This window comes from Panthera pardus, unplaced genomic scaffold, assembly GCF_024362965.1.
Source record: "Panthera pardus isolate Hobbes unplaced genomic scaffold, ASM2436296v1 HiC_scaffold_20, whole genome shotgun sequence".
Taxonomy (NCBI): domain Eukaryota; kingdom Metazoa; phylum Chordata; class Mammalia; order Carnivora; family Felidae; genus Panthera; species Panthera pardus.
This window is the reverse complement of record NW_026526766.1, coordinates 31,989,171-32,004,226: the sequence shown is the minus strand read 5'-3', so window position 1 is coordinate 32,004,226 and position 15,056 is coordinate 31,989,171. Positions and strand designations below refer to the sequence as shown.

The 15,056-nt window shown below is 34.6% G+C and overlaps 1 protein-coding gene across 2 annotated transcripts in view; it reads right to left on the bottom strand.

Annotated features, from left to right (window-relative positions):
- UHRF2 (ubiquitin like with PHD and ring finger domains 2) overlaps window positions 1-15,056 on the bottom strand; it is a 79,229-nt gene that overhangs the window by 1,566 nt on the left and 62,607 nt on the right. Inside the window, exons 10-15 of one of the 2 annotated variants that reach the window (XM_019438118.2) lie at window positions 11,385-11,491; window positions 7,932-8,094; window positions 7,104-7,244; window positions 5,307-5,403; window positions 4,817-4,974; window positions 814-912 (exon numbers count right to left, since the gene is read on the bottom strand). In XM_019438118.2, coding sequence (XP_019293663.1) covers window positions 814-912; window positions 4,817-4,974; window positions 5,307-5,403; window positions 7,104-7,244; window positions 7,932-8,094; window positions 11,385-11,491 — 765 coding nt within the window. Of the gene's footprint in view, window positions 1-813; window positions 913-4,816; window positions 4,975-5,306; window positions 5,404-6,303; window positions 6,649-7,103; window positions 7,245-7,931; window positions 8,095-11,384; window positions 11,492-15,056 lie in introns of those variants that run through there. The other variant, XM_019438120.2, reaches the window with a different exon arrangement.

Below are 15,056 nucleotides of genomic sequence, written 5' to 3'. Positions count from 1 at the left end.
TCCACTTCCAGCATATATTGTGAGACTTCAGGTAAATGACCTTAATTTTGAGTGCTTTAATTTCCTCATCCAATAAAATGAGAGTGTTAGAATTTATGTATGATTTTCACTAGCCTCACCTACGTTGGATTTTAATCCTGTTCCTTCATAACAGAACACCTAAAAGAAATTTAGGATTTCCCTGCTTAGAACTAAGTTATATATCTTATCAAATCACTTAACATAGAATGTGTCTTCCAGAAATATATGGGTCAGGCACAAACACATATGTGGAAGATTTGTTTCCATGTTACAAAAGAAATTAAAATTCAGAAGCTAGGTCAGGACACACAAGCACTGAGCAGTAGAGCAGGATTCCAACCTTGGTTTGACTAAAACTCAATCTTCCCCTTTACACCACACTAATAATGCAATATTCAACTCCTCTGGAAATGCTACCAGACAGAATCTGTTTTAGGTTTCATTAAGTGGATGGAATTATTTCAGTCCGCACTATAATATATAAAACATACATAAGCTATAACAAAAATAGCAATGATACCTTACTTTCTTCTCCATTTCAAATTCTCAACAATTCCAAACATGATACAATACCTTTGACTATAGAATACATATTTGACTATTACTGTCTATAGTAATAAAATTAAAATAAATTAAAACATGCATTACTGCCAAAATGTAATGAAATGTTTCTTAACTGGCAAGGTTCCACAACTATTCTGCTGCATGGAAAAATGTTTCACGTGCTAAAACTGTTTGGAGGTTAGTTGCCCTCTGTCCTAACAAGGGAAAATGAGAAAGAAACCTACTTACTTTACAGACATTATGGAGGCAATCTGTTGTCACAGGCTGGTAAACTAGCTCCTGGCAGCAGACACACATAAAAGATTGTTCCAATTTTTTCAGAAAATTCTAGAATGGCACCCAGGGGGAAGAAAAAAAAAAGGTTAGCTTTGTAAAAAACTACTAAGATTATAAGTAATTAGGGAAAAAATGTCTTTGTCACATTTAACACATTTTGTATTAAAAAAAAGTAACGGTAACCATAAGCAAATATGAAAATATAAAACCGAAGAAACTTCATTCCATAATATATACACATTAGTTTTAAATCTTATAATTGGTTTGGAAAAGCTGCAAAGTGAAAATATATGGCATTAAAAAGTGAATGTCTCCCCTTAAACCTCACATTCCAGAGATTACTATTTTTGCCTTTAACACAGTCATGGACATGTGTTAAACTAGAATTTAAATAAAAACTTAAAAGGGGGAAAAATATCAATCATGGATAGCTTGTCTCAAGGTCATTACATATAGATGTCTCTTTTCAAAAAAGCTGGGTGGGTGGTATTCCAGTAATATGAACACATTATTTATTTAATCTTTTGCTGTTAAGAAACTTCAATATTTATTTTTTAGCTAAATAAATAAATAAATAAATAAATAAATAAATAAATAAATAAATAAATAAAAGCATTAGGCAATAATACTCTGTAGTATCTAATACTCCAAAGAATCAACATATTTATTCTCCTAGGATTATCTTCTGTGATATTTTGCCTCAATCCAAAAATCCCATATTTTCCTGATGCCAATGTTTACTCAAATTGGGACTAAATTATAAACGGTAGAGCCATCTAAAGCAAATATGACCAAATGGGTACTCTTATACTCATCAAAAGCGATTACTGGTTCCATTTTACCCAACTATTTCTTTTAAACTAGAAAGGTAAGTAGAGTTTTGAATAGTCACAAGGCTAATCTTCTGTTCAGTTATTTCTGGTAATATGGGAAAATATTTTATGTTTTTTTCTGTCAATAAAAAAGTAGAATTTACAAGAGTTTCAAGTTAAAATTAAACCAAAGATCCCATTTCAAAGTTATATCTTGAAACTAACTTATTTATGGACATTATAAAAGTCAAGTGAATTAGTAACAAAATATTATACAATATACTGGAAGAATAAAATGGGAGGAGATATGGAAAAAACTCAAACTTTAATACTAAGTACACCCCCCCAACACACAACAAACTCTTTGTTAATGACTGCTAATTTCCCTGGCATCTCCATGATACTTGTAATATGTACTAAGATATTTCAAATTTCTACAATGGGCTAGGTACTCATCTGCATCGTGGTGACAAAAATGCAAAGTCTCTCCTTTCATGGAACTTTATAAAATCAATTTCAGATAGTAATAACTGAGCAAACAAAGCAAACTAAAGCAACAGAGTAAAAGAGTGGCTGTTTTAGAAAGCGTAGCCAAGGAAGACCTTTGTGAAGACCTGTACTTTGCAGAGACTTACAGAGAAGAAGGAGTGAACGACATGAAGGTGTAAAGAATTTTCTAGTCAGAGAGATAGTATGGGTCTAAGGGCCTAGGAGAAGGAACAGGCTGAGCGTGTTTAAATAGCACAGAGCGTGTTTAAATATGGCTGAAGCGTTTGGGCCTGAGAGGGCCCATGCCAGATCATGTAGGGCCTTGGGAAGGTATTGGGATAAAAATATACTCACATATACATAACATATGCACTTATTTTAAAGCCACCATTGGCCAACACTTGGTTTTTCTGGCTTAATAAATGTGTTCCTGGCTTATCTGAAGAGAATGGGCATAAAAGCTGTTCACAACAATAGTACATACACATCCAGAGTAATCAATAGCAGCAAGCTCATAATCATCTCACCCAGGCATGCAAGATCTTGCCAACAGAGGATAACCTACTGGATACAATTTTGTCTTTTTTTTTAAGTTTATTTGAGAGAGAGAGAGAGAGAGAGAGAGAGAGAGAGAGAGAGACAGACAGACAGACAGTGAGAGTGGGGGAGGGGCAGAGAGAAGAGACAGAATACCAAGCAGGCTCCATACTGTCAGTGTGAAGCCTTATGAGGGGCTGGAACCCACAAAAACGCAAGATCTTGACCTGAGTGAAACCAAGAGTCAGATGCTTAACCAACTGAGCCACCCAGGTGCTCCCACCTTTTTTAAAATTGTGGCTTGAGAACTGTCAATTATTGACTTTATTTCATATTAAAGTTACATTGAAAGAACTGACAAGTATACTTGGTTTGCATACAATTGCCAAGTCTCACAGGACTCAATCACTTCAATAATTTTTTTTAATTGATAAACAGTATACACATATTAGCAGTCTTACACTGAAGCCCAATACACACATCCAAACCAGTCAATAGATGTGCAAGAGAACTTCCATGTACACTCAGGTAGCTTTTTCCTCCACCTGTATCTGCTACTTTGTCTCCTGCCCACCCACAGCTGGAACTCACCCACGTTATCCACCTAACCACCAGCTGTACCCCTCCAACTAGAGAATATTTAGACTATGATCAATAACTGTTTGCTGCCCCTTACTTTCTCTAAGTAAAAATGACCTTCCAGGGTCAGACTCTCACTATGTCTGGGTCTCTTGGCTAAAAAGCAAGTAACACTTCACACAGAGCTCAATCACTTTCCTTCTGTCCTCCAAACATGTAAGCTTCATTTTACCAAGAATAACCCATTATCATATACATAAGCAAAGGAAATGATGACTCCTAAAGGGTATTTGATAAATTTCACCCATTTCTAAAACTTTAAAAATTAGGGGCATCTGGCTGCCTCAGTCTGTAGAGCATGAGCATCTTGATCTTGGTGTCATGAGTTTGAGCCCCATTTTTGGGTGTTACTCAAAAATAAGTTAAAAAATAAGTAAGGCGTCTGGCTGGCTCAATCGGTAGAGCCAGGGTAGATCTCAGGGTTCTGAGTTCAATCCTCGTGCTGGGTACAGAGATTACTGAAATATGAAATCTTAAAAAAAATATGTATACACACACACACACACACACACACACACACACATAGAAATAAATAAATAAATGTTTAAAAATTATATCAGGGAACATTCTTCCTTAATATTGATGACTATTTCTCAAACAAAAAGCAACACAAAAATTCAGAGTTCTAAATTTAGATAGAAAGATAGATCTTAACTAACCCGATTTCAGACATATGAGAAATTCTGGCTAATACACTGACAGAAATAAAAGGAGCATTGGAAAGAAGAAAATTAGTAGAAGATGACAGGATAAAACTTCAAGAGAAGATACTAAGGTTCACTCACAATAGCTGCACAGAGGAAAAAATGCAGAGAAGTAATTATGTTACACCTGACAAGGGGTTAATATCTAATAAACAGAATATTCTAATTTTAAGCAAATAAATTAAGACATAAATAAAAGCAAGTGAACAAAGAAGGAATAGCCAATTCACATTTGAAAACTCCAGCTTTTAGGATTTGATAAGGAAGCCTCATTTGCAAAACACAGCTTAACACAAAATCCACACACATCAGTTGTAATTTCTTTTCACTTTAAAATTTCATGATTACCAAAAATGGGGAAAAAAATCCAAAACATATAAAGTATTTAAATAAATCAACACTGGTTTATTTTACAAACAGGTTAAACATGTGCTGAATTGCTTAAGACTTATGCCATCATCAGATAACTTTGAACTATAGCAAAAAATTTCCTGATGAGTTTTAAATTAAGTGTGTTTACACAACTGAAAATTCTTCCCATGAATAGTGCCTTCAACATAAATGATTAAGTTCAGGCACAAAGAGGTCAAAACCAACAACTAAGAGGCCTAAAATCCACCTAAGAGCATTTAAGTATTACCTTAGATTATTTCTGAAAGTGACACTGGATGAGATGATTACATAAAAACGTCAAGTTTTGACTGACTTGCAAAGGAAAATTATTTTTCATCATGTCAATAATAAATCATTATTATTTAAAAAATCTTTACATACTGGACCTTCCACAAGAGATGCAAGCACTTCATCCCATAGCTTCTGGTTTTGGTGATCTTCTCTGATTAGATGTTGTTGTTGAGGGGTTAGTTGGAAAGCCTCAACTGCTTCTGCTGAATCTGATGTTTTTAACACTTTGGAGGCACTTGGACAATCATCTAGATTTATTTAAAAATACATAAGCAGGTTTACTAGCGGTTCTAAGCACAACTATGAGACCTAAGAGTTAACTGGTACCAGTTAATGTTTAGCATGAAGATAACCTACACACAGCAGCATCTAACTTCCGATGGAGTTTAGAATACTATGTTTGCTGCTATTTTGGCTCTGACACTATTAAAATACACAGAAAGCCCCCCACTACCCCTCCACCCCCAAAAAATCCTTCACTTTGCTTTTAATTTCTTAGGAGTTTCTCAAATTTTTCTCTTAATATTTTTCTTTATTAGAAACTATGATTTTAGGACTTATGTTTGCAATCATTACCTACCATCTGTAGTTGGCCTTTTTGAAGCTCCACTAGCCTGCTTCTTTGACTGTCCTTTAGTCTTCTTCCCCTCCTTATCTGAAGGGTAACCTACTGGATACTGTTGAGGGAAAAAGTACAATACAGATTTAAGTTTCACAGAGAAAAGGGGTTCTAGATGCTGCTGAGAAATTAAAAAAGGGGAGGTGGGGTAAGAGTCTGTATTTTCCCTAAACTGAAAGACTTTATATAAAGGAAACAAACATTTAAAGGACAGAAGACTATTAAAATCCCCAATTCAGTGTAAAACCATGTAGTTTTGACTGTTAAACATTCCATTTTATAAAATAATAATCTTAGTTTCAGATCTAAAAGAGGAAAGACAAGTTTTCAGGAGGTTTGACTAGGTGGCTTGAAAAGTGTGAGGAAGAAATTAAAGAATCTAGATATGAAGGTAAATGAGATCAACCACACAGCACAATATGGTACTCACAGAGATGGTAGTACACTCAATTGTGGAGCCAATCTTTAAAAAACAAAACAAAACAAACCCACCCGCAACATTAAGGGTCAAATTTCTTATCTCCCAAAATAAGGTGGGGCACAGGGGCTTTTAGAGGACCTAAAGACACTAAATTACTGAATTCTTTATCAGCTAAAGGTTAGACTTTAAGGAATAAAATTCTAACTATTTGTGTTTTACTGGCTACCCTTATGGGGAGAACATGCTTTGTTGATAACACTGATATTTAAAGCTCAACATGTTTCAGGCCCCATCAATGATGTTTTTAACTTAATCATAGTAGATGAGCTTACATGCTTCTGCTTAGTTTCAAATCTAACCTATCTAGAGCATTGCTCTGCTGAACAATGAATCTGAAAAATTCTTTTGAAAATGGATTTAACAAGTTATTTTTTTATATTAAGTTATAAAAAGAATATTGGCAGTTATTTTATCAGCTGATGGGTCTCATTTAAACAATCAATTCTACAAGTTTAAAAAGAAAACAAAAACAGACACAGACTTGCACTAGAAAACACACACTCACCTGCCTGGGTGGTCAGACACTTGCCCATAGTTCAGTCCCTACACATGCAGTGTGGGCAGAGCCAGGGGAAATGAAAAGCTGGTAGTCTTTACAGGAAGCACAACAATGGGGAATGATGGAAGATGAACTCAAACCATGCTCTGAAGTCAGTGTCAGGGACAAAGTCTAGGGTGCATAGGCAGTGGACGGGGGAATGTAGCCATACCATCCATTATGCATACAAAACCAACAAAGTCTTATATGGGTTAACAGCTGAACATGGGCAAAGGGGAAAAAAAAGGCAAAGCACTAAAGGTGGTGACAGGACAGGGAAGCAGCTTTGAGGGGGAAGAGAAAAAAGGGGTGAGGAAAAGTGAGAAGGGTAGGAGAAGCAGACCACTCTTATAAGCCACCTCCCCCTTCCCCTACCAGAGACACACCCCCTGTGCCCTCTATGATAAACTTCCCTTCTTAAGGTCTTCTCTATATTAATTTTATGTATCCCTCTCCTTCATTGTTCAAGTCATTTCCAAATTGAATTACAACTTTTTTACTTTTCATTGAAGGCTTGGTTTTTCCCAAGCACAATTCTTGGTCTTAGAGCAGTTTGACACCTAGAATGCTACTACCTTTTTATTTGTTTTCCTTCTGTATACTTGAATGATTTCATTCCTCACCCCTTACAGTCCACTGATCAATTGCTGTGAGCTGTATCCAGTGTTAAGGCACAAAGATACTACAGAGGTGTGTGTTTTTATGAGCATACAGGTAGCCTAGACAAATGTAATCTAACCTGTAAACGTAGACATAGTCTCCTTGACCGTTCTATTCCTTCTGAGGTCCAAGGAGCAGGTTCAACATCATCTCTTCTTAAAAGGTAGCGCCAAACCAAGAATCCATGGCTTGATGAAATCTCTGGCCAGTATTTCACCACCTAAATCATAATTATTTCGGTACTAGTTTGAGATTTAATATTTAGACTTATTCATAATGCCACATTACTAGTTTAACTAAGTACACTTGACCTAACTGAATACAACTTCAAAAGATACTTGCTTTAAGAACAGTAAATAAAAAAATCACTAGAATACTGTTTTTACCTTGATTTTTAATTAAGGTAGTTCCCACATAAGTACCCATTGCTATAAGTTTGAAATATTAACAAGATTATGCTGAATAATAGAATCTCGCATAATACGATATAAAAATGGTGGCAGTAAATGCCTCCATTTTTTAAAACAATACAACCTATCTGAACAATTATAATGTGCTTGGCTCTGAAAATCTATTATAATTAAAATAATTCTGAAAGATATAACAATCAGTATCTATGATGCCCATGTTATTTAAATAGTTTTATCACAGAGAATATATACTTATAAAAAACTTAACCTAAAACAGAACTCTGCCCTTATGGACTTCAAATAAGCATTAAGAGAAAAAATATCAAAGTTAGGAGCTCACTTTGTGTATCTGTTACATTTCCAGAAAAAGTAGAGATACCAACTAAAGTGGTCTACTACTTCCTTTAGCCCACCCACTGTAGGGTTGTTCCCTGTGGCAACCCTGTCTTGAAAGCCCAGGAAAAATGACTAACAAGATGTCATGCCAGATAGAGCACCTTATAAATGCCATCATATCTGTTGCCTTCTTCAGGAGCATATTTGCTGATCTTCCTCCCTTTAAAACTGCGTATCACTCTGACTGGCTTACCAGCTCTCCAATTCCGAGACTCTGCTCCAATTTTATCATCCAATGGAGCATCACAGTTTAGGGCCAATGCCCTAAAAAATAAAACAAAGTCTTTATACCAAGTAATCTTTAAGTATATAATCGCATTATTAGCTCAATTAAAAGGTGAATTATGCCTTACCTGATAGTTAAGATTCTATGATTCTTTCCATATTATTCCAGATAATAGGATTATGCTTTCCCCCACCAGCAGAGAAGACAAATCAGTTTTCTGATGTCACCCCCAAGCCAGGGGATTGGTTCTCAGATAGCCTGTAGGGTTCTTCTGAAAGTAATAACATCTGTGCCACGTATAATAGAAAACAACTAGAAATACATGGAATTTTTTTTTAAATAACGAGGGAAGGGAGAAAGTTGGACACTAAAGCAAGTGATTGTTGTAGTAGTTATTTTTGATAAGGGAGGGAGTGAAGTATATTGCTGGAATAATGTAGAAAGAAATCCAGAAAAATAAATTTGTCAGCAAGGTACAAATGACCTTTCTAGGTCTACTTTCCACATTCCAGATGATAGAGATTCCTTACCGTTTAAAAGTTATTAAAGAACAATTTTAATATGAAATTATCGTTTAAAGATTTCTAGTAAAAAGGTAAGTTTAAATAAAACTGAAGCAATCAAATGCCTGCACTAAATCATGATAATAAAGATTTTTGGCTCCTCCAGATCACTATTTTTATGATGACACATGAACAAGGAGGAACACTGAGTGAGAAGCAGCACCTGATTTACTTGAAGCTTCCTTAGTATGTGTACTCACTTAGTAGTAATTAATCAGTAAGGTTATGTTAGAAGACCTTTCTTGGGAGAACTTAGTCCTGCCAAAAAAACAAAAACAACAAAAAAAAACAAACCAAACAAAAAAACCCCGAAGTCCCCACCAAATCAGAAACTATTTAAAATTAGTATTCTTCCTCTGAGATACCTACTTCCTAACTTAAGTGACAAGACACCACTGAGAACATGTAAGGTTAAAAACACACACACCCAATTTGGTAAATTCAGATATGATACAAAATACTTTTTCAGGGCATAATTCTTTTTATGCAGCTTCAAATGAAATTGACCGTAAGATGAAATGTCTAATCTACCCAAATCTCTTCATCACAGTTATATTGTTAAAGTAAATACAGTGTTTTGTTAAAAAACAAAAAACAAAAAACAAAAAAACTTTCATAAATGTGGTCAAATAGTTGGAGTTTACCAAGTTATGTTTTTTTTTTAATCTCAAAGGGAGATGCATTAAATCTCTGGGAGGTAGAAGAAAATGTATCCAATCTTCTAGTGTTAGTATTATATCTTATTTATGGAATACCTATTGAGATATACATACTTCATCTTCTTAAAGAGCAAGGAAAAGAATAAGTACTATTTTCACATGAACAGAATGAACAGAATGGTTTGGTACTTACAAGGACCTTTAGTCAGAACTGCCACCACTAACTGGCATTAATAACTCACTTCTATTTTCACATTAAGTATGTAGGTTGTTCAAGTATGTGAAGAGATTCCAAGAAGATCAAACTATGCAAAACAAGGCTTTACCATTAGTCTGCAGCTCAACTGGTTGTTTCTAACTGCCCTGATAAAGGAAGGCCAGGATACCTTGCTGCCCACTTCAGTTTCATAAAGTGAAAGAGCTGAGAAGAAATAGGAACAACCTTCTCAAAGCAAGAAGCAAGGGTCAAACTCCCTCTTAGTGGAGAAGGAAAAATAAACTGGACCATACACGAGTCAGGAAAAAGTGTAATATGGGTCAGAGCTAAGGGTCTTTGACCTTGGTTTTCATGTTTATGAAACATATATGTATCTTTGCTCAAGAGGTCTTTATAATCACAATGTGTACTCAAAACTTAACGTATAAATTAACTGAATGGATGTCAGAGTCCCTACGGTAAGTCAATCCTAAATTGTTTTCAGTCAGAATTTTATTTTCACTACCTTCTCTTAAATACAAACATTTTTACAACTTGTCAATTATTTTCTGAGATTGTAACATAATGGTAAACAGGGTTATACTTAGATTCTTTAAAAGCTTGAAAAATATTTACCATTTACATTACAAGTGCAGGTAGTTAGGAAACAAATCTCATTCAATCAAAATAATTCATTATTATTAAAGGGTAAATATAATCTTCAGATGAGACAACTTAAAAAAGCACTTTTAAAAATTCAAGATATACTTTCACTGACAAAAACATCAAAATATTTCTAACTCCTTTTAAGATCATTCCTCCTAAAGAGCTGCTTTCTCGCTAGAAAAAGACTAGGGACTGGACTCCTACTTCAGGAATGTTTCACCAGCAAATCTGACCTGTCTCCTCTGCTGGTTCAGTTAAATAATCCTACTGTCAGAAATAATAGAGAAGGAAGACATAAAAACAGACTATGTAATTTGGTATGCAACAAATTCTTGAAATCATACTGGTATATTCTTTACTTCACACGGTAATCAGAAATTAAGGGCACACTACTTAAAACCGAGTGATTCAGATTCAAAGAAAAATACTCATTTTTACTCAATAATCCATAAAACACTCGTAACAATAGGATATAAAAATTTTGACTTTATGAAATTGATCTAAAAATTATGACAAGTTATAATGTGGTTGTTGCTATCTGATGATCTGGGTCACTTTATTATTATTGCTATTAGCATGCATTTATGAACTAAAACATTTTGAAGTCATCAAGTTTTCTGCTCCCATGGAAGCTGCCATATCATTAATACCATAGAACAAAGGTCAGCACAAGGTGGCTCTTTCGTAATGCTTTATAAGCATTTGGTTAGAAAAGGTCACTTTTATAACTAAACATTCTAACACTTAAAAGACATTATAAATCCTAAAAGCACCTTGAGTATAGCTTTAAGTTTATCTGATATTTCACTTATGCCCACAAATGTGGGCTCCCAATCTTAAACCTACTTCATATTGGTGAGTTTCCTCTAAAAAGAAGTTTGTTACTTTAAAAGACAAATCTGTGTTGGGTAAAACATAACTTTGATCCATGAGGTAGTAGATAAGCCACCTTGTTCTCAATATCACTTATATTAGATTCCCTTCCTTCAAAGGTTTCAACATGTTTTAAAATGTAAAGCACATGTATTAAGACTGGGAATTATGTTATTTACAAAATATAAAGAAATAAGTTACAATACTTATAAACAATTATATAATCAGATAATGGGATTTTAAATTTAGATCTTTAACTCTCAATTTAAGATTCTGCCCTACAGAATAACTTACAAATTATATTAATATAATCAAACTTTTATACAAAGCCCAAATAAATAGACTTTACAAACTCTAACAGTAAAGAATACCTGTTCATGTTTGTTAATGTTTGATCAGCTGATGGTGCACCAATTCTTTTATTACCAGCAAGATTTTTACCACCACTCCCAGTGTATGTGAATTCATCACCTCGGTCCTACAGGAGAAAAATTTCAACATTAAGATACCTAAGCCCAAATATAATTTCACTAATTCTTGTTTTACAGTCAGAGCACTTGGTTAGGATGTTATGAATTTACACGTACTCTCAAGGTATATACCAAAATCAGACAAAATTTAAATGCGGTGGATGTAGTATACCTTCAAGTTATATCAAGTTATCAAGTTGATCATTTTAAAGTTATAGCTTCCAATACTTCTAAATGTGGCTATTCTCATGCTATACATATAAGCCAATAATCTACAGAATGTTAGAAAACGGGCTCCTGGGTGGCTCAGTCGGGTAAGCGGCCAGCTTTGGCTCAGGTTGTGATCCTGCGGTTCGTGAGTTTGAGCCCCACGTCAGACTCTGTGCTGACAACTCAGAGCCTGGAGCCTGCTTCGGATTCTGTGTCTCCCTCTCTCTCTGCCCCTTCCCTGCTTTTGTTCTGTCTGTCTTTCTCTCTCAAAAACAAATAAACATTATAAACAAACAAACATTTAAAAAAATTAAAAAAAAGAATGTTAGAAAATAAGGTCTTATGGACTGGGAATATTATTTCATTTAATTCAACGGTATTAAAATAAACATCAATATTAGCTTGTAGGTTTTTACAGAATATCATTTCAGTAAATCTGATTTCCCATCAGCAATCGATGTCATACCCAAGTTTGCTGTTAAATTTCAAAATTAAAATCCTTACAGAATACTAAGTTCCCCACATTTCACGCTGTACAGGTTCACTCAAATCACACTGAGATAAAAAAAATCACCTAGCATTAAAAAGAACATTGGAAAAGAATTTGAAAACTAAACTCTGTATAAAGTATCTAGTAAATGTGAAAAAAACATGCCAAAGGAAGTAGGTATTACATAAACTAGCTCCACAAATATCTCTGTAATAGCTATAAATTTATATTGATATTACTAAGTTTCTATCTGAATCAGTACTCAAAATCAATTGAGAAGAGTATCAGTATACAAATTAATTCTATTAGCACTATCAAAATAGCGGTTCTTTTTTTTAATTATTGTTATAGTTGACACACAATATAACATTAGTCTCAGGCATCCAACATAGTGATTCAACAAAATTACACATTACTCTATGCTAACCCCAAGTGTAGCTACCATCTATCACCATACAATGCTAATATAACCATTGACTATATTATTTATGCTGTCTTTTATATTCCCATGACTTAGTAATTCCATAACTAGAAGATTCTATCTCTTACTCCTCTTCACTCATCTTGCCCATTCCCCCACCCATTAGTGTTACTTCTTTATTGCAAGATTTTAATTAGTTTAGACTGAACTCAAGATAATGAAGTGTTCTCTATTAAATCCTTGTCTGTAATAAAGGTCAATTATTTTGTATCTTGTTTTTCCTTTGGATAAAGTCAAAACTAAAATTTCATGTTTAAAAAAAATTTTTTTTAAATGTTTATTCACTTTTGAGAGATGGAGAGAGACAGAGTGTGAGCTGGGGAGGGGCAGAGAGAGAGGGAGACACAGAATTTGAAACAGGCTCCAGGCTCTGAGCTGTCAGCACAGAACCCTGCACGGGGCTCTAACTCATGACCCGGGGCTCTAATTCATGAACCGTGAGATCATGACCTGAGCTGAAGTCGGATGCTTAACTGACTGAGCGACCCAGGTGCCCCCAAAATCTCATGGTCTAGTAAGTGTTCTTATCTGTCTAAAAACCTTGACTTCAGTTTTTGTTGATCCAATACTGAGGACTATATCTTAAAGACTAAGGCTCATGACCTGAACCAAAATCAGGAGTTGGACACTGAACTGACTGAGCCACCCAGGCACCCCAACTCTGTCAACTTTTGAAGTTAGAATTGTGGCAGTGCAAGGAAAAGGGAGTGGGGACTAGGAGAGAATAATAGGGACAATCTAAGCTCAGTACTGTTTAAAACGAAAGAACAAAAACATTTCTGATTATTTTTCAAGCAGCAAATAAGTAAAAATAGTTATTCTACCTCATATTGTATTCTATGTCATTAACTCATCCTTACTTTAATCGTCACACCAATAGAAACTTTAATTGTCACTGGGGAAAAAAGAATTGTCAGACTGTCAGAGCTCAGTCGGTATTAGTTCAGACTAATTTTCCTAAAGAAAAATGATCAGCCCAAATTTATTACATCTTTAAGTCCATGTACCCCTGTGAGCCAGTAGCCTAAAGAAGACTGCTGTTTGAGAACCCCTCACATAAGAAGTCATCATTTATAGAGGGGACATACCACTGCCCCACAGTGACTCAATTTCCCAGTCTCTACTCTTTTTTCAAGTTGTAAAGCAGCTGTCTAACACAATAAGCTGGATGTTCCCATTCCTGCCATCATCTTTATCAAGCAAAAGGAGTTCATCTCAAATCTTCTCAACACCCCCCGCCAAAGACTATCAGATAAATATCCTAAAGCATAGTTAACATCATTAAACTTTTCTCAGACACCTTTGATGATTCCTTAATTCAAGGCTATTTAGATAGAATACAGTTGCAATTTCTGTGAGTTTCTCTCTTCTAATACTCCTTACATGTTTGCAAAACTGGGTACTACCACTACTGCTGGTAACACTTCCACTTACTGTGTGTGTGTGTGTGTGTGTGTGTGTGTGGTTAGGCTAAGATTTTACATGGATTCTTTTTACCCTCACATCAAGCCTGTGATGTAAAGTATCATAAAGCCTTATTTTATAGATGAGGAAGAGGTTCGTTAACTTCCCTAAAGTCACTTAGCTAGTAAGAGATGGCACCAGGACACAAACCCTAACTGTTTAGTTCCAGAATCTGTTCCTATCACTAAGCAAACTACTTCTCAAGACAACTAAAAGGCAGACCAGCTTTGTGGATCCTCATTCCTTAAGTGAGGTCACAAAGGGCACTAAAACTAGCATTTGATTGTCAAGTTACTAGACTAAAATATTAACCAGTTTATCAACAGGTATTCAGTAGTTTCATGTCCATTCATCTGGACAGAACAAAGATCACTGGTTACATGGATGTTATACTAAATTAAAGGTTTCAAAACAAATCATTTTCTAAAAAAAAAAAAAAAAAAAAAAAAAAGAGCTTATTCAGGTTTCCTCCACCTATTTCTGTACATATGATCTGCCTATGATAAAAGAGGAAAAGATTGAAAATGCTTATAAAATATATTAACATCTCCAGATACATCTTAGTTGGTGAACTAAGCCTATGTGTTTTAGCCTTAAAATATTCTTACATTATTTAACATTCTTTAACTGCTTAATACACATCATTGAGAACTCATCAGTACTGCAAATGTTTAATGTTTGATTAGTAACTATATTCAAAAGATGGGGAAAAAGGGAAGTAATAATACCCACCTGAATTCAATTGGCACTCATTTTCAACTTTACATGTTTATGTTTCATATATTTAAGATAATCTGCTATAGACAATACAATTGTTTGAATTCTTGTTATGTTCCAAGATTACATAAATTACCTCATTTAACATCAATTATTTTGATATAAAATGGTGATACTATTTTCTCTATTTTACACATGGGGAAACTGAGGT